This window comes from Eurypyga helias, unplaced genomic scaffold, assembly GCF_000690775.1.
Source record: "Eurypyga helias isolate BGI_N326 unplaced genomic scaffold, ASM69077v1 scaffold31312, whole genome shotgun sequence".
Taxonomy (NCBI): domain Eukaryota; kingdom Metazoa; phylum Chordata; class Aves; order Eurypygiformes; family Eurypygidae; genus Eurypyga; species Eurypyga helias.
The window spans coordinates 1-24,633 of NW_010235792.1; the positions used below are offsets into that span (position 1 = coordinate 1).

The window sequence follows — 24,633 nt, forward strand, 5'->3', positions numbered from 1 at the left end:
CACACTGCTCTGCTTCTTAACGCAAAAGGTGGTAACGAATAAAAACATATCCCACCCTCAATACCCTTACTGCCAACTGGAAGCATTTTCCCTGCCCCTCCCCAAACTGTAAGGTTTCTGTCTGGAATTCGTTGGAGAAGAGTCACAGAAGCGCCCAACACCAGGAGTGTAATGGAATAAGACTACTTACTAAAAACTGCAGCTGCATGCTTAAATTGAAAATTTACGTTCACAAGCAAATTTGGTGAGATACACAAAAAATGAAGAAATGCTGAGAATTTAGGAAAATGTTTTCCTGTATGTGGGGAGGAGAAGAAAAATGTAAACACAAAGATCATTTGCTGTGTATAAAACAGCACATTTGAAAGGCTGAGTGTGTCTGTATTAGAGCTTTAAAACACTACCAAAAGTATGCTATGGCACCCTACATACCACTTACATTTGGATTTCTCCCGTCAAAAAAATGAGAAAATTAAAATACAAAAAAAGAAACTGGTAACACCACAAAAATATATCTTTTGTAGCTGCAAATGCAGCAAGCCTATAAGAAAAATTATATACAAGAGCTGCTTAATTGCAGTGTCATTCTTCCATCATCGCCCAAGCCTCTTCTGCTTTTTGATAGTACTGATTTGCCAGTCTGCCTTTCATGGCTTCCATGGCTGCTTCTGCAGCTTCTGTGTACAGCTCACCTGGAGGAGGAACAGTATCAGTTATGTTGACAGGGTAAAGAAGAAACATCTCTTTATCCTGAAGCAATTAAAGGACAAAAAGAGAAATTGAGGACAAACTACAGGGCTGGGTGTATGAGTGTATTTTAATAGTGTCAGCAGTTACATCAGCTGGGAATCTGACTTCTGTTCTTCTAGCTGGAAGTTACACGACTGGCTGCTGATGGCTCTTCAATGTACCTGGAAGGACTGGAAATATTACCAGTCTGCATGAGCCCCCAAAATGACTCCAAGACTTAGATTCTTGACATGTAGATAACACCACTAAGACAATGTTGTGTAGGACCTGGGAGCCATGGGTGTACCTCAAAACACAAGCAGCAACCTGCAGTTCAGAGGCCTCAGAGGGTGTGAGAGTTGCTTACTGGTGACTCAGTGTGTCATAGGATTGGATATAGCACCACCCACTACCTCTGTCATCAGCAAGATCTCCTATTTCACTGTTTTCACCCTTATGTCACCCAGCAACATTACACCTTCATCCCCAAATCTGAGGGTACTCACTCTCTGTATGTTCTGTTACAGCTGAAGCAGGAAACGCATTTTGGGGGTAGATGCTGGGGGAAAAGCAGGATTACCAATGACGGGAACAAAATGAGGACTCACCTGATCTCTGTGGATCCTTGTTCAGGTGGAACCCTCCCATCATTAACATCTCTGCTTCCCTGGCCAGGAGCAGATACCGGGGCTCATCCTGAGTACCATCATATTCACCTCCCTCATCATAGTCAGTCATATTCAGTGCAGCATTGTACCAGTACAGCGCCTCCTTCCAGTCCTGTAATCTGAAGTTAAAAATAATTTTTGAAGATGGTTACCTTAGGAAACAAATGTACTTTGCATTGGAGATTCAGAATTCAATTCTGAACTGGCTTCTCAGAGCCTGGATGATCTCTAAGAAAGCAAACGCTCTACCCCACACTGCAACATCAGGGCACTGTATCAACATGAGACTAGGGTCACTTATGCAGTAATTACAGAGGAGAAAGTATCAGGCTGAAGTACCTTGCTAAACTCACCAGCTTTCATAACTAGTATGGTTTTGGTCTGGCATTTACATTGGTGAAGATAACTGATTTCGAAACAATTTGAAGTTGCAGAGTGTCTTGTTTCATAAATACTTTTAAACCAGCAATTTTCATATTGGGAATGGTCAGTGCACTTGAATGAGCAGTTCAATGTTACTTTAACATGCCAAGTGTTTCACTGTTGTGCAAAAAGAAATCCCACGTAAATAACAAAGACATGCTACAATACAAAAGCAGAAAAAACCCACTATCATCACCTGTTACATGTGGTACTTAAGGAAGTTAATACTTGTCCACTTTTAAAACTCACACAAAATGCTAAAAATATTTAAAAAATTAAACCAATATACTGTGTAACCTGGCAAATCACAATCTACTTCTTAGTCATTGAGCTGATCCTATCCCTTCTATCAAGATAGGAGTGCTGGCCAAATTAAGAGACTTACTGATGTAAAAGCATTTTTAAACTTCTTAAAACTTAAAAGCATCCTTGATTAAAAGTCACATCCTCAGCATTAAGACTATGTTCCTGTGAAATTTCCATTCTTACTTTTAGTGTGAGAAGCAGTGAAAGACTACAACTATGACAAATACTTTGTTCATTTCACTGCATCCTGTCCACAGTCACTTTATGACTTCACCAGTTTCTCCTGTTCTGCAGCTTGTTTCACAGCTTCATTAGGAAAAAAACCCCAAAATGTTAAAAAAAAACCCCAAAAACCAAAAAACCCCCATGCTTTTAGAAAAAAATCACTAAGGAGGAGACGTGGCAGTTATAAACATTTTTCACTTACTTTTAGGGTGCTACATCTCCAAAACAACTCGTGTGCATTTCTTCCCACCAAGCCCACAATTTGCAAGTATGCAACTCTTAGCAAAGTCAAGGGGAGTTTTATCATCAACAATTTCAGAGCAAAAAAACTTGGCTATCATAGGGCAACCTCCGCACGAGGGCTAAACTCAAACATGCAGGTGGATCCAACGCACATGGAGGTGTCCAACAGCAGAAATGATCTCTGATCTTCTTTCTGGGTTGATACATCATGTCCTAAACCCTAGTTTTATTCACACCTTGCTAAGGTTGAGGTAACTCCGAAACACTATGCCATGGTGGCTCTTTATGTGAATGAAAGACATGCAGCAAGTGCTTCTCGGCCTCCACCCCGCCATGGAATACCACCAAGCTAAGTTACTCAGTCCTGCACAGTACCTGTCTGAACCAAGATTTACACCTGTATCATATGCTCTTGCTACCAGAATCATGGAAGGCCGGTCTCCAGCTTCTGCTGCTCTCAGCAAGTAATCAAATCCTTTATTTTTGTTCTCCTTTGTGTCCTAGTAGAACAAACAAAACCTTTAAAATGCATGTTTCTAAGTAAAACCATCCCTTCCTTCCTCTAAGACTAAAAGTAGTTTCTCCAAATCAGTAATGGCTGCAAGTGTTTAGTATGTCTGAGACATAGGCCCAGCCAAAAGGAACTAAGAAGCTGAATAGTAAAGATCACTTCAAAAACTTCCCAAAGGTATGCAGTAATTTTCTGGCAAAACCAGGAACTGCTTTGCCCAAGTCCTCCATTACAAAGTCATCTATTTTCTCTGAGAAGGCTACAGAAAACCTAACTCTAGTTATTGTTTTGTCTCCATTTCTTGCTATTCTTACATTATTTTTACAGTGGCCCACAGGTATGCATTTTCTTTGATCTTTGTTTACCTCAAGAGTGACCTCAGAGAGAATATGATGTGGCAGCTGAGAGCACATGAGTCCTAACCCAACGATGGCTTCCAGCTCCCCACAGTCTGCAGCATGCTCCAGGTGAAACAGGGCTGACTCCTGATCCCACTCCTTGTCTTTCTCACAGAAACGCCCAGCTTCATGATAGCGAACCATGGCCAAATGGACCTAGAGGACAATTGTACAGGAAAGACACAGAAGTAGTAAGTATAGATCTGCTTCTTTAAAAGCCCTGTGCCCATGCTTTACTTAAGCACAAAAATACCTCTGAGGTGACAACTTAATCAAAGCTAATTGCGAACCCTATGACTGAGTAGAGGGTAAGTTTGATAACACATGGACTTGGACCCTGACTTGTGCCTGAACAGATTAAACAGGCAAAACCCAACGACCATACGCAGCCCAGCTGCCGCTCTGGTTCTGTAAGCTTAGGCACATACAGCTTTATAAACTGGACTGCTAGAGACAAACGACCTAATTCAGCACAATAGCTGCCACATCTTCCCACTTCAGTGTGCCCTGAGCAGTTCCCCAGCAAGTTGCCGTACCGGAACACCAGGTCTTAGGGCTATGTCCCAGCATATCTGCTGGGGCCTTGGAGACCTTTAGGAGGAAGTCATAGTTGCAGGCACCCAGCCTGCAACTGCCTGTAACATGTCAGTCAGCAGAGCAAACAGCAGCGACAGACTGCTGTGTACAGCAAGGACCCTTGCAGGAAGGGAATTAACCTGAGGCACAGAAAATCAAGGTGGTTATCCAGGGTAAAATCCCTATAGTACTAAAGCCTTTATTGTCAGTGAGGGTAGGATTTAATTCCAACTGCATCATGGGATTTTGATTTTTTTTTTTCCTCCCCCCCCACCAGGGAAAGGAAGATTTCTTCTCAAATCAAATGGTTTGACAACATCTGAGGTTTCTCAGGATGTTCAGCAAGATCTACACCATGTGTTCTGAGTGTGGGCTTACGCCCATACGTAACCCAAACTTAATTCACATTTGCATTGTCTGGGATGGTAAGAGTAAAAAGAGCTGGTCCATGTTACCATTTTTCAGGAACCCAACCTTGCTTATTTGCAAGCTACACAGGTCAGGCAGACCACATCTATCCCACTCTATCTTCTCTGTCCCTTGAAAGGCAAAGCAATAGCAGGATCCTTCCCAAAGGAGCCCAGATGTAGCAAGTCTAAAAGCAAATGGAATTCATGGGTTCCTGAGCTTAGATATCCCTTGTAAAACAAGATTAGGTGACAGAAAGCTATAGATGTGTTATTTATTTCTGTCTGCACAAATAACTCATGCAGGGCAACCACCTCTATGTAAGTAATAAATATGTTTCTTTCCATTTGGAAAGAACAGGATTACCAGACCCATCCTACCTTCCCAAGGACTGACTTTCCAATTTTCTTTTCAAGTTCTAGGGCATTGAGCCTCTGAATTTCTTGGGCAACACAGGACGGTCTGTGAATGTGGACTCTGGAAGAATTGTAGAGATTCCATTTCTCAACACTGATCTGAAATAGGGAATATACTATTATTTCTATCCAAAATGGAATTTTCCATACTATTCATATAGATTACCATCCAGAAATCAAAGCCTCTTATTATTATTACTCTAATTTAAGAGACAGCTTTCAAAAGTCATGTTAGTAGCTGAACAAATGGTTATTATTCTTCTATAAAGAAGCAGAGTAAAGCCCTCTACTTCCAATCCCAACATCAAATATTTTAATATTTGATATAATATCCATAAATGACAGCAGTGAAGCAAAGCATTATCTTTATGTTCTGAATCAGAAAAAGGGTACTTATGGAAATAAGCACCAGAATAGTCACTTTGCAAGCACTGAGGTTATCCAGGCACAAAAAATTAAACCCATACTTTTCTGGGGAGAATTTAATTTCACATTTTAAATGCTGCTTGCATTCTGCAACTCTGGAAAAATGAAAAATAACCATGCAGAAGATGACAGGCAGATACACGCATTGTTGTTTCTCAGGGTGTCCAGCACAAAAGAGAACAAACAACTTTTCAACACAATGGGTGGATGGGAAACAGTAGCAGAAAACAATCCTCTCAAAATGAAAGCCTTTGGAGGAACACAGGAGAAACAACAGGGCTGGTTACTGGCACCAAACTTCAGTCTGTTTCCTGAAACAGCAGTGTATGATCATTATAAGCAAATTCTGAAAAGTGTTACCTAATTAAATTATTAATTTTTGTCCAACCTCTGTTTTTTATTTCCTTGCAGAATAGAGTTACTTAAGTTATGGCCACAGAAACTAATTCTCACAGAAGCTGTACTTTGTAAAAACATACAAGAAGGTCTGGTCTTCCCTAGCTCAATTTAGATACACAATGGAGAGCTACTATCACTTATTTCAAACACTGCGTGCTTAAAAAAAAAATCCAAACATGCATGGGACACAATTCAAAAAATACAGTGCAGAAAGAAAATATATCTAGTTAGGAAAAACCCCACCACAGAACTACACTTATTTCAAAGTGAGAAACCCATGCATAATCACTGATTTATGTGAGGGATCAGTTACAGAGGTGACAATTTGTAACAGCAACTGTAAAGTAAAGACAAAACAAACAAGGAAACACCACAGTGTGCTAAGTTTAATAATATTAACATATTCTGTAGCTGAAAAGGAAGGAAATCTGACATCTGATTTAGTGATGTGAAGTTAGATGGCAGATGAGTGGAACAAAGGACAAGCAGAGTGGCAGACTTATCATCTATGAACACTTCTGCTTTATTTACCCTTGCAGAGCTTCCCAAACTGTCTTCATCAGATTCATGTCTTCGGTTGTTGTTTGAATGGCCCTACATTAATGTAAAGATTTGCATCACTGAACTTGCAGATGTGTGCCAGTTATCCAGCAAAATTAATAGTGACAATGACCAAAATAATTTCCATTGGATTCTTTTCTCTCAGTGATATCACAATGAAAAAAACCCCATACCGAAATGGTAAAGAACATGGTGCACCCAGGCTTTAATGATGCAAACTGGATATCCCATGACAAATACCTTGGAGTTTTAAAGGTTTCAAAAGGAGTGGTATCTTCGGAAGCAGTATTCTCTTTCCTATCTTCTAATTAAATATCTAGTTAAGATCTTCACATCAAAAAGCTTTTATTCAGAAGTTTGTATTTTAAAGGAGTAACCAACTAACCCAAAGGAATTCCACACTTGCATACTATTCTGACATCAGCATGTCAGAAGTTCCATGGTATCTCAAGCCATGGAAGTCATAGGAAGTAGAGAGGGTAAAAGACTGAAAGTAGGCATATGGAATCCATGAATATGATCAAGAACCTGGCTACATTTCTCAAATGCAATACAGAATACTTAAAATAAATCCACAGCAACATGTAAATGCAATGCTTGAAATTAAGCTCCTTTTTTTTTCCTCCTATAGAAGTGTCATTAACATTCCCAAGATGAGTAAGTAATTTTGCAACACGTGAGAATCTCTTCCCAACTGTTTCCTCTGTTTGCAAAGTCTAGATCAAGAGGGATAAAAAATAAGATTCTTCTATGCAAACTGGTCAAGTACAAACAGACCCAACTCTGCTAAACCCAGAGTCAGGTTCTCACCTTCTCTCTATGATCCAGATCTTCTAGCTCACTTCTCTTTTCACTGGGATACCCACTGTCTCCACCATTTTCAAAATCCTACAGAAGATAAGAACAGAACATCACAGCATTAGCACTACCCTTTGTAAGGATCTCTGCTTGACATTTCCCACAGAGGAAAACTGCTGGTTCCATGAGATATGCTGGACAGATATACTGGATAAGAATGATTGTATGTTGTGCTACCCCTGACAGACAGAACAGGACTTAATGACCCAGAAGGTACTGTCCAAGCTCGTGTTCTCCCTTAGATACATCCAAAAAAAAAAGAAAAAAGTGTGCACTTAATACGGTATTCAGTCTTCAGTGGTAGCCAGTTAAAAGACAGAACTGTAACTGACAGCCCCTGGTAATAAGGCCCTAGTGTGAGAAAATTCCCACTGCAAACTTACTGCAGTCTCATCCAGTGAGGTTCTCAACATCCCACAGTACCAGGACTTGCAGAGACCTAATCAATGGGGATTCTGTTTAGCTTTCATAGCATAGCAGTTGGCACAAGCGCCAAAGACACAACATGCAGGCAGGGGAACAGACACACACTTTAATTATCTGTTCAAATAAACCAGATGCAAATACATTTCCAAAGTGGAAAAAAAAAGAACACTATTTTAAAATAAAACATTCTTCCTTTATTAGAAACAGCAGATGTATGCAAGTAACATGACCTGCAACAATGAGAGCAGGCAGAGCACCTTTATGTGCTTTTACTGAACAAAGCCTTCAGACAGTCCTTTAAAGACACATTCATTATGGAAACTGCAACATCAGGTTTTGTTGGAACGACACTCACCCTTTGGCTGTCAAGCTGATCATAGTCTTTGTGAACCAAGTTATCTACTTCATTGAATACAGGCCAGTCTAGGAAGAAAAACATTTGCTACTTATTGTAAGGATACCATGCTTGAGGAGAATGCCCTAGATATCATCATTTTACCGCAGTTTTTTCACAGAAACATCTGTGCATTAATTATTTATATGGAAGTACTTCTGGTTTTATTTCTGCTCGAAGAAGACCACAAGTATTCTGGACTAAACACAACATGCTGCTGTGTTTAAAACCAGTGAAATAAAACAAGTCACTGTCAAATGTTCTGGAACTCCCAAGGAAGTTATCTATGAGGCTCACTCACTAAGCATGTCCATCTTTTGGCTGTGAGGTGTTGCTGAGGAAGGAGAGCAGGGTAGAGAGTCAAATGCTACATCACTCATGCTTTCATCTCCAGAGTTTTCAGACAGGCGGAAGAGCAGAGGAGGCCGACTACCAGAGACTGTTCTCACCCGGCTGCTGCCACATTTTTCCTCTGTGCCACGGAGAATCGTTTGAGCAGATTCCTTGGCAAATTAACAAGAAAGTCCCATGAATAATGCTTCTCTGTATTCTAAGCATGCTACATAAGCCAACGTAAGTGTTTATTTGGAGTCCTCCACAAAAGGGGAATATAAATACACACATGTATGCACAACTACTTGCTTTGAGAAGCAAAATATCAAGTCTTGGCATTGTTACAGTTGGAGAGAGTTCTGTTTAGGACTGAATTTCATTCAAAGCATTTCATCAAGTCCCATACCTATTAGTATCGGTTGAAACTGAGATCAGTTAAAGACAAGCAGTTCTATTCTTTTTTTCTCCTCAAATGAGGTTTGTGAGACACAAAACTTACTACAGATTTCAGCATTCAAAGATCTAGTTGGTCCTAAATATACATGTGTTACAGGGTTCCCTACTAACTAAAGCTACAGTGATAATTCAGAGACAAGTATGAGTAAGGCAGCTTTAAACTGCTGTATTTTAAAATGCAACATTAGTGATTAAGGTGGTCCTATTTGCCATGTAAATAGCCTATCTCAGTTTTATTTACAGGGCTTTGAAAGTCGGAATAAACCAGCTATACTGCTTAGTTACACTTTTCATCAAGTACTTACAAGCAATTTTTTATTACTATCCAAGGCATCTTTTTCTTTGGAGGAAAGATCAAATGGTGCAAGCCCCATGCTTTTGCAAATCCTGTTGCAGAAATGAGAATGAAAGAACAAGGCCATACCTCGAACACCTAGAGCATTTAAAAAAAAAAAAAAAGTAAAGAAAGGATTTACTCAAAGTCTGTATCATGGTGTACTTATTAAAACTTAGAAGTCCTAAAGCATTTCCTAAAAAGTCAAAGGAGAAAGAGACAGTGCTGTGTAGCACTTACAGCTCAACCCACTTCCATTTCCTTTTATCAGCTGTAAGGGTTTTTCCCTCTCTCTGCACGAGACAGTCTGCAAAATCTTCAAAAACTACGTATGTACAGGATATAATAATAAATTAATTTTGCTGTGTCATTGAGAATTATCTAATCACAGGATGGTTTGGGTTGGAAGAGACCTTAAAAGATCGTCTAGCTCCAACCCGCCTGCCATGGGCAAGGACAACTTCCACTAGACCAGGCTGCTCATCCAGCCTGGCCTTGAACACTTCCACGGATGGGGCATCCACAGCTTCTCTGGGCAACTTGTTCCAGTGCTTCACCACCCTCTCCGGGAAGTATTTCTTCCTGATATCTAATCTAAACCTCCCTGCTTTCAATTTAAACTCGTTACCCCTGCTCCTGTCACTACAGGCCTTTGCAAAAAGTACCCCCCAGCTTCCTTGTAGCCCCTTCAGGTACTGGAAAAACATGCCTAAATTTGATTCTGCTTACAAAACTTGCTGTATCCTATGAATAACTTAATGCATGGACTCTGGAGCTTTAAAAATATGCAAGGCTTATCTCTTCACATTCAGCTGTGACTGCAGTGTGGCAAGGAAGTTAAAGGCCATGATTATTGTTCTCACACTGGAAGAAGCTACTTAATTTTATTACTTGTTTAGTTAAAGAGTAGGCCAAGCGACGTGAGCCAAGATCAGCTCTCATTTTAAATTTGCCCTTATGTGACAGTTGCCCTGTTCAAGGGACTCCTTACAACAGAACTTCCCAGCTGTTTGCAAGACCCTCACAAATGTGCCTGCTCACAGACAGCTGGGAAGAGGAAATAAGCATCCATTAGCATGTGAAACAGGATAATTGATGTTACCTAGGTTGCCATCTCCAAAATCTGTACCATTCTCTGTATGGATCTGAGGGTCCGTATAAAGGTCTCCAACTCCCTGGATATCAACAATAATGAGTTGGTGTCCTGAGCGCTCAAAGGTGAAGTGACTAAAGGCCTGGGAAGAACCATAGAAGACATCTGAGAAAACTGTCCCTTGATGTACTGAAATCAGCAACACACATTCACCTCTTATGAATGGGCAAAGAAGTCTGGTAACTCACTGGTGAAATAAAACTGGTATAAACATCATGCTGAAAGCAACAAGAGACTAAAAGCCTGTAGTAGCTTGCTTCTCTGACCTACCCTCTCTTTGAGATGGGCTAAAAGAGGTAGGGTGAAAAGCAGCAGTGGGAACATGCAGGGGGGAGGAGACTGCTTTATTTCTCCTTCCTGTACTGGAGATTGTTTTCCACTACAGTCTTCACCTTAAGAAAGGCTCTGCCTGGCAGAGGGTATAACAGCGGGCTCTGAAGCCAGTGCAGAAAACTTCTGCATAAACACCCTGGCTGTGCCTGGGGATCTCCAAGCTCTGCAGACCTGGGGCACTGCCTCCTTCTGCCAACAGGCAAAGCTCTGCTGATGCATTTTGCAAAAGAAAAAGTGAGCATCCCCACAAATTTTCCTTCCCCTCTGTGAGGTCCCCCGATCTAGGTCTACATTCTTGTATCAGATAATGAAACGTGCATTTGTACTCTTTAAATGCAACGTTTCAACAATCGGGTATAAAAAGCCCTCCTCTTTGGCATAAAGCTAAGACATTAGGAATCTTCTGGGAAGGCCTCCAAAGCAGCACTGCCAGGCCTGGGGGAGGTGACTGGTGGTGACAGACAAACATTTTAACTGCAGCAAATCTCACAGAACATTTTGTTCCCAACCTGTGAAAGCATAGCACTGATTCAATGGACAGAAGACAGCCCAGAACATAAACCCTCTGCTTACATTAAACATCAGGATAAATACCTTAAAAACAGGAGAAAAAAAAATTAAAACAACAAAACCCTCAAGCCCCAGTAAAATACTCCTTTGCTACACTGACCACTTAGCATTTTTTGCCCGTATTTTAAAGTTCTTTTATGGGATCCAAAAATTACTTGAAATCTGTACTTGTGTTTCTATACACAACCTCAGATTCATCTATTCAGAGCTTGCAGCTGAAAAAAGATTCTTAGATTCAAATGGATGAGATGTTTGTTACGAGCTGAGTATCTGACAACTCCTCTTCTACATGACATGACGCACCAGAAGACTATTTAGTACATGGGAGGGTCTCTCTCCCCGCCTTAGTTTGAAGACAGTTTGAAATATGTCAATGCCTGCCATCAGAATCAGAGTCAAAGGGCTTAAGGTTTCTGAAGAGCATTAACCACGTTCAACTCAACTAAAATCGACGCTGAAATGCAATAAAGAAGCACTCAGCCACTTGAAAAAGCAGGCCCCAAATAAGGGTGAGAGACACTGCAAACCAAGAAATTAATTTGACATTGTACTGGAAAGCCTGTGGTTTCCGTTCTTGGCAGTACTGCAAGACGTCTGGATTGAGCCAAGAAACTCTCTGCAGCAGACTCTATGAAAAGCATCTTACTTGCGGAGTAAGACGAATGTTGTCATCTCGCACAAATCCAGAATTTGAGTTATATTTGATGTATTTGCCCTCAATGTAGTGTTCCAGATGAAAGAGAGGCTTTCCAGGTCTGTTCTTCATTTCAATAATACAGGTCTGAACTATATCCACCTGGAGGGGGGGAAGGAGATAAACAATGACTAGCAGAATGTTGCCTTCAGATCGAAGTGCGTGTGAAAACTTTCCCAATGAAAGAAGTTGAACAATTACAAAAATCTGTCTGTTTAACAATGGGCTGAGAGATGAGTCACATGCTGCTTAAGTTACTGGAAGAATTCCATAAATTAAAAGCAGTCACTTTAAAACAGCTCACTTCTACAACAAATCCCTCTGAAAAATTCTTAGTAAGTGTTGGCTTTCTATTTCATTTTTGTGTACACTCCAGAAAGTCTGCACCAAGACAACAAAACATACAGTAACTACCGCACAACTTGACAAAATGCCTTTTCAAAGAAGGCTGTAGACTTCTATCATTCAGATATTTATGTGCCCTACCTCTCCTCCTTCCTGTTTCAGACACACTCCTAAAGGAGAAACCATCACAACTCTCACTTTGCTCACATCTTTTCCCCCAAGTGGCATTTAAAAATTCTACATTTTTGGATTCCTCTTCTGTGTGCTCCACTCTATACTTCACCTTGTAGTTGAGACAGGTAGTTATTAGCTAACCCTCATATGGCAATGCAGATAGTCCACATGTTCAAAAGCACTCATTTTGGCATTTAAATTGTTAAGCCCTCCACATTAAGGCACACTTTTTGACCCAAGCATCTGGTCACATGTCACACACACAGCCTGTGGTATAGCCAAGAGCAGGAACCAAGATACCACAGCATATAGTGGTACAACACCCTACAAGCTGCCTCTTCCACCCATGTGAAGTCACAGCTAACATTCAGATATTCAGTACCTGCTGCAAAGATGGACAGCTTCATTTATACATAGACACACTCAACAAAGAGGAGCCACTGCCTGGGAGCGAGTGACGGTTGCAGTCCTCCACCCCTGCACTTTAGTTTGTCTTTTAACAAGCTGGCTTATCCTGGAGGTGTTTTAGTCTAGGACACAATGGCCAGCTTTGACCAGTAGCTATCCAACTTAGCAGCATGGAAAAGCACAAAGCTATATTTTATGTACGAAATGTTTAGCACAGACCCCAGAAGCAAAAATCACAGAATCTAGGGGTTGGAAGGGACCTTTGGAGAACATCTAGCCCACACCCACCTGCCAAAGCAGGTTCATCTAGAGCAGGTTGGACACGAGAGCATCCAGGCAGGCTTTGAGTATCTCAGAGAAGGAGACTCCACAACCTCTCTGGGAAGCCCATTCTGGTGCTCTGGCAAGAATAAGTTCCGAGTAAAGAAGTTCTTCCTCATGCTGAGATGGAACTTCCTGCGCTCCAGTTTGTGCCCACTGCCCCTTGTCCTGTTGCTGGGCACCACTGAAAATAGTCTGGCCCCATCCCCTTGATGCACACCCTTTGGATCTTTATAAAGATGATTGATGAGATCCCCTCTCAGTCTTCTCCAGGCTAAACAGACCCAGCTCTCTCAGCATTTCCTCATGAGAGGTGCTCCATCCCCTTCATCATTGTCCCTCCACTGGACTCTCTCCAGTAGTTCCCTGTCTTTCCTGAACTGGGCAGCCCAGAACTGGACACAGCAATCCAGAGGTGGCCCCACCAGGGCACAGTAGAGCGGGAGGATGACCTCCCTCAACCTGCTGGCCACGTTCTTTTTAAAGCACTCCAGGATACCACTGGCCTTCCTGGGCACAGGGCACATTGCTGGCTCACAGCCAACTGACTGTCCCCCAGTCCCTCTCTGCAGAGCTGCTTTCCAGCAGGTCACCCCCAGCCTGTACCAGTGCAGGGAGTTATTCTCCTCAGGTGCAGGACCCTACACTTGCCCTTGTTGAACCTCATGAGCTTCCTCTCCGCCCAACTCTCCAGCCTGTACAGGTCCCACTGTACGGCAGCACAGCCTTCCAGCTTATCAGCCAGCAAAGCAGTAGGACCACCTCTTCCTGAATCCTATGTGTTTATGCACATCCCTAGTGCAGAGGATGGGAATCTCTCTTGATATCCCGATCCCAGTCCGGTATTCCATCCACCTGGAAGTTTCATACATCTTAACACAATGTGCTAGTATTGTCACTGAGACACCTAAAGGAAACAAAGACACAGTAACTTCATTTTTTGGAAAATTCTTGACCACTCCACAGAAATCTGTATTTGAATAGCTTTGTAAAGACATTCAGGTTTCCTGCTCTTCTTAAAAATCAGTGCTAATTAGGTGTTCAGATAGGTTGACAAGATTTAAGCATCTACCTTCCTGGAGAACTAACAGTTAACTGCTTGCTGAGACTGCTACTGGTGATAAATTCTGTGACATCTTTGGTTATCTCAAAAGCAGCTGGGCAAATATCAAGAAGAGCAATACAAACACAGTTTTATTTTGCCCTTCAGTCAACAGCTGAGTATAGTTAGACATTCACACACAGCCCCCTAATTCTGGAAATATAAAACAAATTCTGCATTTACTTTATTAAAAATCAGCTACCATTTAATCTAAGCAATTGATTTAATGAAATGTGAACAAGTAATTCCCTCTAAATTAATGTGAAAACTAATCTAATAGGAGAGCAAAACTGCATTTTGCTTAGCAAGATCTTTGAATGTACCTGTTTTGGGGGCTTGTGCCGGTTGTACTCCTCTCCCCAGAGCTTTGCTTCCATCTGAAGTCGGACATCCTCAAAATACACGTCCCTGCCCACACTCTCTATGTATTGCTTGGCCACGTAGTTATAGGCACCTTTCCAATTCTGTGTGTGTACAAAGTTGGACAGCTTTTTCCTGAAAGACAAATCAATCAGCGATGAAGGGAAAATTAATAATTTTAATTCAATTTTCCCAATTTTTTGCCTGCACGGACAGAGCCAGGGCCTGAGATCAGTATTACCCTCAGCCATTTACCAGATAGTCTAGCTGTAAAGTGAAGCACAGGTAGGGGGCAGGGGAAAAAGCAACATCTCATATGAACAGCTGGCACGTGCCAAAGTGCCTGTTTGGCACTGCAGCTACTTTTACTCTGAAATTCCTCCCTTCCTTTCCTTTCCCTCCCTGCTCCCCTCAAACCCAGAGTATGAAGGGGTGGTGCCACCTTGTTCTAATGTCAACAATTATTGTCCAGAGAAATTAACAGGGAGTGGCCTTTCAAACATGAACTGGGAGCAGAAAACGCTCTCCTATGATAGGAGCAAACTGCTGCCTGCAGAGAACTGCAAATCTTTAATCCACAGATCACTCAAGAGTGGGGGAAATAGTAAAAAAAAAAAAAAAAAAAAAAAAAAAAAAAGAAAAAATAGACTTTAGGCCAACAGAGAATCTGCTGGGTGTCAACAAGCAGACTAAGCAGGTATCCAATGGTTGCAGAAGATGCCAACATTCAAGTCAAGTGGGGAAAAAACCCACTATTGTTATCAAGAATTCCAAACCAGACATGGTGGTCTTTCCTAGAGCAACCTCATCCAACCTCATCCTCATGGGACACAAGGAGGAAAGCAATCACCCTCCACACCCCACACAAACTTAATTCAACAGAGAAGATAGCAAAAAAGTATAAAACCTCTCTCCTGTGGCAAGAGCGGTACTGCTGGAGACCCTAGCAGCAAAACTAGTCCGAAGGGGAAGAGGGATTATGATGAGGGTTATCTAGAATAAGGCATGGCTGGCTACCGAGGACTTCTCATATTCTGCTCAGTAACAATCAGTGGTTTCGCTAGGCCTTTCTTGGTGCCATTCCAAACGCTACAATTTGAGAACCAAGTAGCAGGACGCAAAGTCTTGTTCCTCCCGCTCCTTCCTTTCTTCTCTCCCTCCCAAGACCTTGGTGCAGAGATAGAAGTACGGGGCCTGTACAGATTGTCCATCCTCCTGCAGGGATAGGCAGACAGTCGCTAAAACATAGGCCTTGGAAAGAAGGAACATGAAAGAGAGGTAACAATTTCAGCCAGGATTTGAAACCTTTCCAACTCTCTGAAGAAACAAATTTCTCTGCATAAAACAAGCCAGCTCATGTGCTCTTCCAAAGCCAATGCACTCTGAAGTTCATTGAGCCAAGTGCAGCCAATGCTGCCACTGTAACGACGAAAGACTTGCAGAGTTGCAAAAATCTAGAAGAGAGCTCCAGATAGGAAATACCAGTGCACCACTGAGAGTTACGGAAAATCTGGGAGTAGGAATCTAAGAGAGGAGTTATGTTTTCTTTGTACAAGAGGTTAAGGCAAAGCTGCAAAGAAATTTGTTTATAGCATTACTCAAGATTTTCGGAAAAGGAGAATTTGGTTATTTAGAAGCAAAAGCTAAAAGCAATGTCATCAGGCTAAGGTTTGTTACTTCCTAGCTTCACCCACTGCTGTCTATATGGCTTTGCAAGAACAGAGCCACCAGCACGGACTGATACTGAAACAATGCCAAACTGGAGGACTGTGGGGTTCTCTCTCCCCTTTTTGCTCAAGTTCCAAATACCACGTTTTGCCATTCAGGAGTTTCTCTCTTTCCAGAAGTGAAACCAGACATGAAATGCAATTTGTCTGGATTCTGCAGCTGGAAAGATGGAGGAGCAGCCTTAAACATGCACATGTACATTTTCCAGGAAACACTTATTTCCAGAGGCTGGAAAGGGTGGGGTTTTACTCTTCTAGCACAAAATAATTTATAACTAGATGCTGATGCCTGCAACCATATTTGCTAACACTCTCTGAGGAAAGAAAAGTTCTTCCTCTGTCTTCCCACACACTCTACTCTTCTGGAAAGAGAAACTGTTAGCAGTCAAGCTCTGCTTTAGTCAAACCAGCATTATTCTGGTATTCATGATCCAAAGTAAACTCTGGGAGGAGAACCTTCTTTACCAAGGGAGGCTTTCCGAGTTCAAAACGCACCATCCAACTATTGTTTCCCCTTTTTTCTGCCTAACTATATGCTTCAAGTTGGCCTTCAGGCTGCACACATCTACAGCCTCCTATCAAATTCAAAGACATTTTAGCACACTAGGAAGACAAACTAGCTATTTCTGTATTTTTCTGAGTATTCTGCCTCCAAAAGATGGTGGAAATAGCATAGATGTATGAATTGCTAATTGATAGGCTGATTATACTTGCTGGAACTGGACATGATTGCACATTACCCATCCTGCTGTAGTTCCAGTGCAAGCAGTGGCTTGACTTTCCAAAGTAAGCTCACTGGACACCTGCATCATGCTTGTTTATGCTTCCCTCACAAGAATGTTCTGCTTCTGGAACCCCACTCCCTGTGCTGTGGCTGGAGTCACCAAAACAGGAATAAAACCCTCAGTTATGCATTTTAGAAATGCATAGCAGGGAGTAAACGAGGAGCCACAATTTCCACCACATGTGAATGAAATTCCAGTCACCATGGAAAAAAAAAGTACTGCATGGAGGCCAACAAAGGTAAAGCCAGCAGATACTTACGTTCTGAAACACTCTCGCATTGCTCCACGGCCAAAAGGCTAGGGAAAAGAAAAAACAAAACCGCAGCATTGTCATTTCCACAAAGTTAATTTCTAAGCAGTAAGAGACACAGACATGTCTTACCCCTTTATGTCCTGCAGAAAGTGGTTCTCAAACAGGCTCTGTGCACTATTTATCTTCTCAAAGAAAAGTGAAAGACCACTGGCAGTATAAGTAGGAATACAGGGAAAACATTGTGAATAACTTCCCCCTCAAGATGCTATGAAGCAGACATGATATGTCTTTCAAAGAAGCTATTTAAGTTCTCTCTCCAGTTTGGAGTCAGCTCTGTAGTGACTGCCTAGAAAAGCTGGCTTCTCAGACCTCGCATTCCCTGCATTTAGGCTTCCACACAGGATGCGCCAAACAGAGCATCACCTCCCCAGGGGCCAGATACTATGTCAGAAGCACAGAGCGAGGCGACTCCAACACACCAACCACATAATTTAATTGGGAAGTGACAGTAGCTTCTACCCTCACATACCAAAAATTCAGTGTGTTTTCATCCTAAGAGCAGAAATTATTTGGAAGCACACAAAATAGCAGGACTATTGCCAGTCAGGGAGATGAGGCCAGCAGGAAATGGGAGGGCTACCATTGAGAAAGGAATAAATGCCTCATGTTGCTGATGGGGAAGGGCTGACTCCATGATCTACTCTACTCTGTGAGGAAAAGACTGATGGGACACCAAAACATAATGGTTGAGCCGAGGAAAATGAGAGGTAGGAGAAAAGAATGACACGGAAACTTCAAAACTTGTATATGAGGAAAACAACTTGCTGCCACTATTCAGTAAAGGGAAGGAAATTACAAATTTGGCTGCTAATAAACATGAAGTACAGTGTGATCTTACTTGTGAAGCCATCTTGATGAGGACTTCATCTTCAACCCAGTCTCCAGTAACTGCATTGTACCTGCAAAATGAGATGGTGTGCCTCTTAGAAAAATGCAGAGGGAACTCAAATCCTCCCATTCCCAGCACCTACTCCTCCTTATCTCTAGCTGACTGCTAAAAAGTGCTGCTGTCCCTCTAACACAAAAACTACCAGACTTCCCACCACACTCCTGCTCTCCTTACTTTGGGCAGGAAGGAAGAAATATGCACAGCTCTTTGAAGAGACACTGAATCCTACTGAAAATGAACGCATTCCACTATGGGAGCTAAACTCCTGCAACACTACAAATTAGGCTTTATCTGCTTTGACATTAAATCTCCTCTGTGATGCCCAGGCAGTATGCTGCAGGCAGAAGGAGTCTAACCAAGCCCTCCACACTGGACAGGTTGTCTCCCCCAGCCCTGAGCCCTTGCATAAAGCTGGCTCTGGCTGAGGACCTGCTGCAGGGCTGCAGAGGATGTTAGCGGAACACAGCACCAGCTGTGGCTGTGAAAAGCAGTGGGGCCAAGAACTGCCCAACACCGCAACAAGGGAGGAGCGAGTCTCTATGCAACCTATGATAATACAAAGCGTACAACTGTGGTTTCTCCCCACCCCCTTAACTCCCAACACAGTAAAAACCAAATTGAGAACCACAGTGGCTGAGTCATCAACACATGACTGCTTCCAGCCTAATTCTTCCAACCTGCACCAAATACTTCATGCATGCAGACACCCCATATACCCCCTTATATATTCTGTGTCACCCCAGTTTGCAGCAGACAAAAGAGGTAGAAATAGGAGTATCGGAGATATCTCTTTAATAGGGCATCTGAGTAGCCCTAAACCAGTATTATCACTTATTTGTATTTTAAAATATGCAAACTATTTCAGGACTGTGTGGCTGACCAGGGACAGATGCAGTCTGTGGGGACCAAGAGCACTGCATGACCATGTTACGTGATTGGAAGGGGGGCCTCCCCAAGTACTGGTGCTAAGTGGTAATTAAGTGACCTCTAACTCCTACCCCTTCCACCCAGAAACCTGTGTCAGTAGGGTAAATGTTTTGGCAAAGCTCATGCCAAAGCCCTGAGAACAGTTTAAGGGCCAAACTCAGTTTCAGCACGTACAACATGCTGAGCTATTCCAGGCTTTATAAGGATTTAAATTCCAGCAGCCACATGCAGCAATACTGCATGGTCAGGCAACAGTGGAACTGCTATTTTGGGTAAGGCACAGAGTATTATGTTGCTTTTTTTTCCTAAACTATTTAAACTAAGTATGCTGTCTCTCTATTGGGATTAATTTCCTTAGTAGATTAAGCATTAATAAATCAACTAGAAACTGCTTTTCAGCCTTGTTTCCTGCCTACACAGTAAAACTCATAGATACTATTTAGGTGGGAGAGAGAGAAAGAGAGCTGAAAGGATTATTTTTTGATGATGTGCAGTATTTATGTATTCCTGGGAGATTCAGTCAAGACACACTCACTTTGGGCAGTACTGAAAGTTCTTCAGCCATGTAATTACACATATTATGCACTACACAAACACAGCCCTTGCATAAACCACCACATTCTGTTTAACATCAGCATTAAAAGCAGAAAGACCCACAGACCTGTAACGAGTGGCTTGCTCTGTCTCAATGTCCTCAAGATGAAATTCTGCCCACGGATCAGGCATATGCTTAGCTTTCTGAATAGCATGTTTCCAGGTTTCCTGAAGAAGTTACAAACTTATGTTATTTATAATCAGCAACAACTTACAACAATGGCATGTTCTAGAGCACATCAGGATCCCAGTGCTACAAAGATGTGCAACTACACAACCCCACCCCAGGCACTATTCAGAGCAGGGACCAAGCGGTACAGAAGACCACTCTGACATTTTATGGCTTCAAGTGTAATGAAACACAGTTCAGAAATATAAAACATCAGGTTTCACTTCAATTTAGACCACCATAAAGTTACTGAGAACAGAATCTGTAGTACATACCAAATACTATTTGCAAAACCTGTTGTAATTTGCAAATGATAAGTCACGCCTAGATAATATTAATTCACTTTTACTGGTTTGACTTCTAACTTTTTGTAACTAACAGCATATGCTGGCAGTGTAAGCATAAAAAAGTCCATTTGCAATAGAGCAATAGAAAGTTCTGTAAACCCCAAGGCCCCCAAATTGTGCTCAGCATAACAAAGAAGAAATTAGAACCTTGCAAAAATGAATTATTCTAAGTATTCCAGACAAGTAGCTATTTCAATTTCCAGCAAGCCAACAGTAAAAAAAAAAATCAAGATAGTTTTCTGGAATATAAAGAGTCTTCCTCTACCAGCCAATTTGGATGATTTTCTCTTCACATCTTGATCCCGCTCTTTTTACACTGTACTGTTCCAAAAGAACTTGATATATGATCTCATGAAGTGCCAAAGGCCTTCTGAAGGGCAAGCCACTCTACACCCCACCAAGATTTTGTTACTGCCTCTCTGAATTTCAAGTATGCAGAAGAGTAACTTTTAAAATATTGTGGGGGTTTTTTCCTTTGGAATTTAAAGCTCAGTCAAAACTTTTTAAAATTACAGTATAAATTGGTGTCAGCAATGACATCCATGAAGTTTTTTAAGCAGCTGAGTTTAAATTGTTCATATTTATTTTTATTTCTGCTGTAAATACGCACACCTTGCAAACAATTTAAATGCCCACCTTTCTGTCAATAAAACCACAAAATGAACACAATACTACAATAAATAAAACAAGTTTCAAAGACATGCTGAGAAAGATTTCCTACATGCTTCATAAGAAAATGAAGTTGCCACACATTATGCAATGACACACATTCCATATGGACCTGGGAACTTCAATACTTGAATATATATGAAAGGGGACCAAAACAAGTCAAATTGCTTGGAAAATTATCTATGTAAAATCATTCTTGAGTAGTGTCCCTCTCCAAAAGGTGATCTGTGTCCATGCTAGGTAATGATTAAAATAAATTAATTACTTGTGCTTTATCTTGTGAAGTACTTTGTACAAAAGCTGTATTATAATCTTCAAACAAACAGAAGTTGGACTTCATGGAAGTAGCACTAACAGTGCAATTTTTGACCTGCTCTAGGCATATGTCTGCCATACAGACCGAGTAGATGTCTTGCATCCATTCTATTCTTGTCCACTGCAGGAAATACTGTGAAGAAACAACTATAGACATGCTCTTTAAAAGACATAATATTTCAGGGTAGAGGACAGAAGATGGGTATTATTCCATTTAACAGAAATCTTTTTTTAGTTTTGGCTTGATGACTTTTATGGGCTGAGGCAAGCAGTTCTCCCAGAAAATAAAATAATGAACAAAAAAGGCCATGAAAACAAAACAAAACAAAAATCTTAATGCATCTATGGTGTTCACATTTTCTTTTTAACCTACCCGACTATGGTCAACCACAGAGCCGTGCTTAGAACGATGCTGTGTGTCATTCTAAAGGATGCATCAGAAACATAAAAGTAGGAAAATACATGTGATAAGACAAATGACTGACCAACAGTTTCTGCTCTATTAAAAAAAAAAAAAATCCACTTAAAAGCCAGTCTTCAAGTCACTCTTCAATTTATATTCCTAAATTAAGTTCATTCTTAGAATGTCTCTGAACAAACCTATATTGAGGCAAATTGACAATTTGCTTTTAATCAGAAAACATGCATTAAAAGGGTCTTGCCTATTAACTAGCTAATTAAACATTACTGAGTCCTGTTTAAAGGCAGAGAGTTAATAGTAACACTTCCATCTGTCTCTGCATTTCATTACCAATGGCCCATACTGCCACTAGCTTTGGGGTCCAAGAGGTGGACTGATCAGGCCAGGCTGGGGTGGTTTAAGATGTTCTTAAACCTGTCTGCTTCCTCGGTGTTGGAAGTCACCATTTCTGCATCTTAAGCAGCAGATTGAGACTTGCTTGCTCCACATCTCTACCCAATGCCTTATCTGTGATAGGAGCTAAAATGCCAAACTAGACAATGTGGAGCCCAAAGCATGGGCACGTATGTTCTGCAGAAGCAACGTGACAGCTTAGGAAGGAGGAAATAATTAAAATTTTTCAAATCCTTATCAGTTTTATCTCAGGCCATATGACTCAGAACTCACACTGCAAACCCAGAGGCAAGCATTCTGTACGTGCTAAAGTGTACACACAAATGAAGACTAAGCACTCTATCAGGTCTTAACTTGCTTAGCATAGCCTACGCTACAATCCATCCCCTTGTCTATACTGAAATTTTACTCTTCATCTTCCTTAGGAATATGTACCTTTTCATGTTAATGTTTGTATTAACTAACTCTGGTAAATATCTTACTGCAGACAAGACGGTTTAACTTTTAATGTGTTTCTTAGTATGTTAGCTGACTGAACTAAACCATCTGGTAGCACCCCAGGAATAAAGCATGCATTAGGCATAGCCAAGACTTTAGAGTATCTATTAAATAAATAATACGTTAATATTTATTAACAGGAAATGTGTTAATAAAACACATTAAATCCTACTCTAGACAAAATCTAGAGACATGGCAGTTTACCACACACGATGCCCATTTGGAGTATCTAACCCATAGAGTGAATGTCAGTTGTGTTCTTGAGGCTCTTGAGGCCTGTGGGTTCGTCTCCCTTTGCCTGGCCTCATCTGTGCAAAGGGAGCGGAGCAGAACAGGACACACTGCCAAGGAAGCACAAACTATGGCACTTTTGTCCTCTCTGCAATGCTGTGCTGCTTGTTCATTTTAAAAAGGTCAGATACTGCTCGAGTGTACTGTCAGGAACTGCCAGTGTTACACTTCATGCCCAAACACGAGAGTCAATGTGTTAAAACCTCCCCAAGAAGGAACTATAACCCAAAACCCTATGATTACAATTTTATAATTTAAAATTTTATCTGTCCAAATAAAAACATTACAGATTGTTAACTCTCCTTGGCAAAATCTGTAATAAAATACCTTCTGCCAGGCCCCAAGTGAGCTTACAAGTGCCTTTTAAATCTCCCAATCAATGTATTGCTATTTAATGGTTTGATCATGATGGCAGTGAATTTTCACCTGGAATCTGCTGCCTTTGTAGATGACGATCTCTCACTGAACTAAAAGGGACAGTAAGCAATTCAATGACAGTGTCAGACTATTGGCTTAATGGAATTAACTGCAGGTCTGGAAAAAACAGATGTATATTTTTCTGGAAAAGTGTTAGTTACAAGAGATGAAGCAGTTGGAGAATCTCTCATGCCAGCTAAGTAAAACAAAAACCTTATTGAAGGCTGGAGCAAATACTTACCTTAAAGCTGAAGGAGTTCCTAGGAGAAGAGCTTGAAAGGTACTGTTCAGTTTTTGCTAAGCTGCTATAATAGTTGTCAACTTTGATACTAGCAGACTTGTTAGAAACTGGATCATCAGTTATTGGACAGATAAAATAATTGTCTTCATCATCACTATCAGCATCAAGATAATTTCCAGAGTTTGCTGTAGTTGATCTAGCATTATCAATCCCTTCCATACAAAAAATAAGGTCCTCGTCTGCCATGCTTGCGGGACGTTGGTTTAATTCCTGCGATGATTAAAATAGCCACTATTCCAACACACAGGCAAATGGAGGGAAGAAGCTGGGTGGAAGGAGAAGAGGAAAAAAAAAGGCTGTTATTAAAAGAACAAATGATGCATGAAACTAATAGCAGCACACAGAAAAAAATCATTTGCATATGGCTCTATAAAAATGATCCCCAAGTACCTACAAGTGTTTTTGAACACGTCCGTGCTAGATGTGGGTTTCCAGAAGGCACTCAGTTTTTAAATTGCTACAAGACTCAGAAGATAACCAAGTATAGAATAATACTATAAAACCTGAGGGACTGCAAACACCACCTGTTGCCTATGGCTGACATAAACTAATGCTCCTATCTCCTCCTTTGAATGTTTTCATTCTTCCTTATCTGAAATGCTGAGTTTCAAAACACTGGTCTTACAAACTCATGGGAGTTTTACCTCGAACACCACAGTCAGGTTTTCAAATGTTTTCAAGACAAGCTTTCTCAAGCATACTGCATACACTATTAACAGCCAAAGGAGTTAGACAGCAACACAGAAAACTGACTCACAACGGCCAAGATTTAAGCTGGCTTTTAGCTCACATACAGCCAACAGTCCACAGTGCAAAGCATGCTGCAACAAGTGCCAAGCACGTCGCCCAGGCTACCCAGGATGTCTGCGGAAGGACAAAGGACAGGAGAGGCTAAGGAAGGAGGCCTGCCATTCCACTGCTGCTGCCCAAGCGCGCTCTCTAGCAGACTAGAGAGACAAGAGGAGGTATGTGTAAGGGGTACCTCAACCCTTCTGTCTTTTACAGTCTGTGAAGGGATTTCACTTTG

General features: G+C 41.3%; 1 protein-coding gene across 1 annotated transcript; it reads right to left on the reverse strand.

Moving 5' to 3' along the window:
* Nucleotides 1-582: 582 nt before the first annotated feature.
* EEF2K (eukaryotic elongation factor-2 kinase) lies at nt 583-23,792 on the reverse strand. Its single transcript, XM_010146873.1, has 17 exons — nt 23,547-23,792; nt 19,853-19,953; nt 18,214-18,274; nt 17,322-17,359; nt 14,514-14,685; nt 11,793-11,942; nt 10,193-10,325; nt 9,062-9,189; nt 8,269-8,470; nt 7,929-7,996; nt 7,100-7,177; nt 6,260-6,322; nt 4,868-5,002; nt 3,471-3,659; nt 2,970-3,094; nt 1,338-1,516; nt 583-692 (listed from the first exon to the last, which is right to left on the reverse strand). Exons 1-17 carry the CDS (start codon nt 23,790-23,792, stop codon nt 583-585), a joined length of 2,178 nt encoding a protein of 725 aa, XP_010145175.1.
* Between the last annotated feature and the right edge of the window lie 841 nt (nt 23,793-24,633).

Bases quoted from the DNA above. Each gene is read 5' to 3' on its own strand.
- EEF2K (XM_010146873.1), bottom strand. From the start codon at position 23,792: ATGGCAGACGAGGACCTTATTTTTTGTATGGAAGGGATTGATAATGCT. The intron at 11,943-14,513 runs GTACATTCAAAG...CCCCCCCTCCAG, and splicing joins GGCACAAGCCCCCAAAACAG to GTGGATATAGTTCAGACCTG. The intron at 8,471-9,061 runs GTAAGTACTTGA...TAATTTGCCAAG, and splicing joins ATAGTAATAAAAAATTGCTT to GAATCTGCTCAAACGATTCT.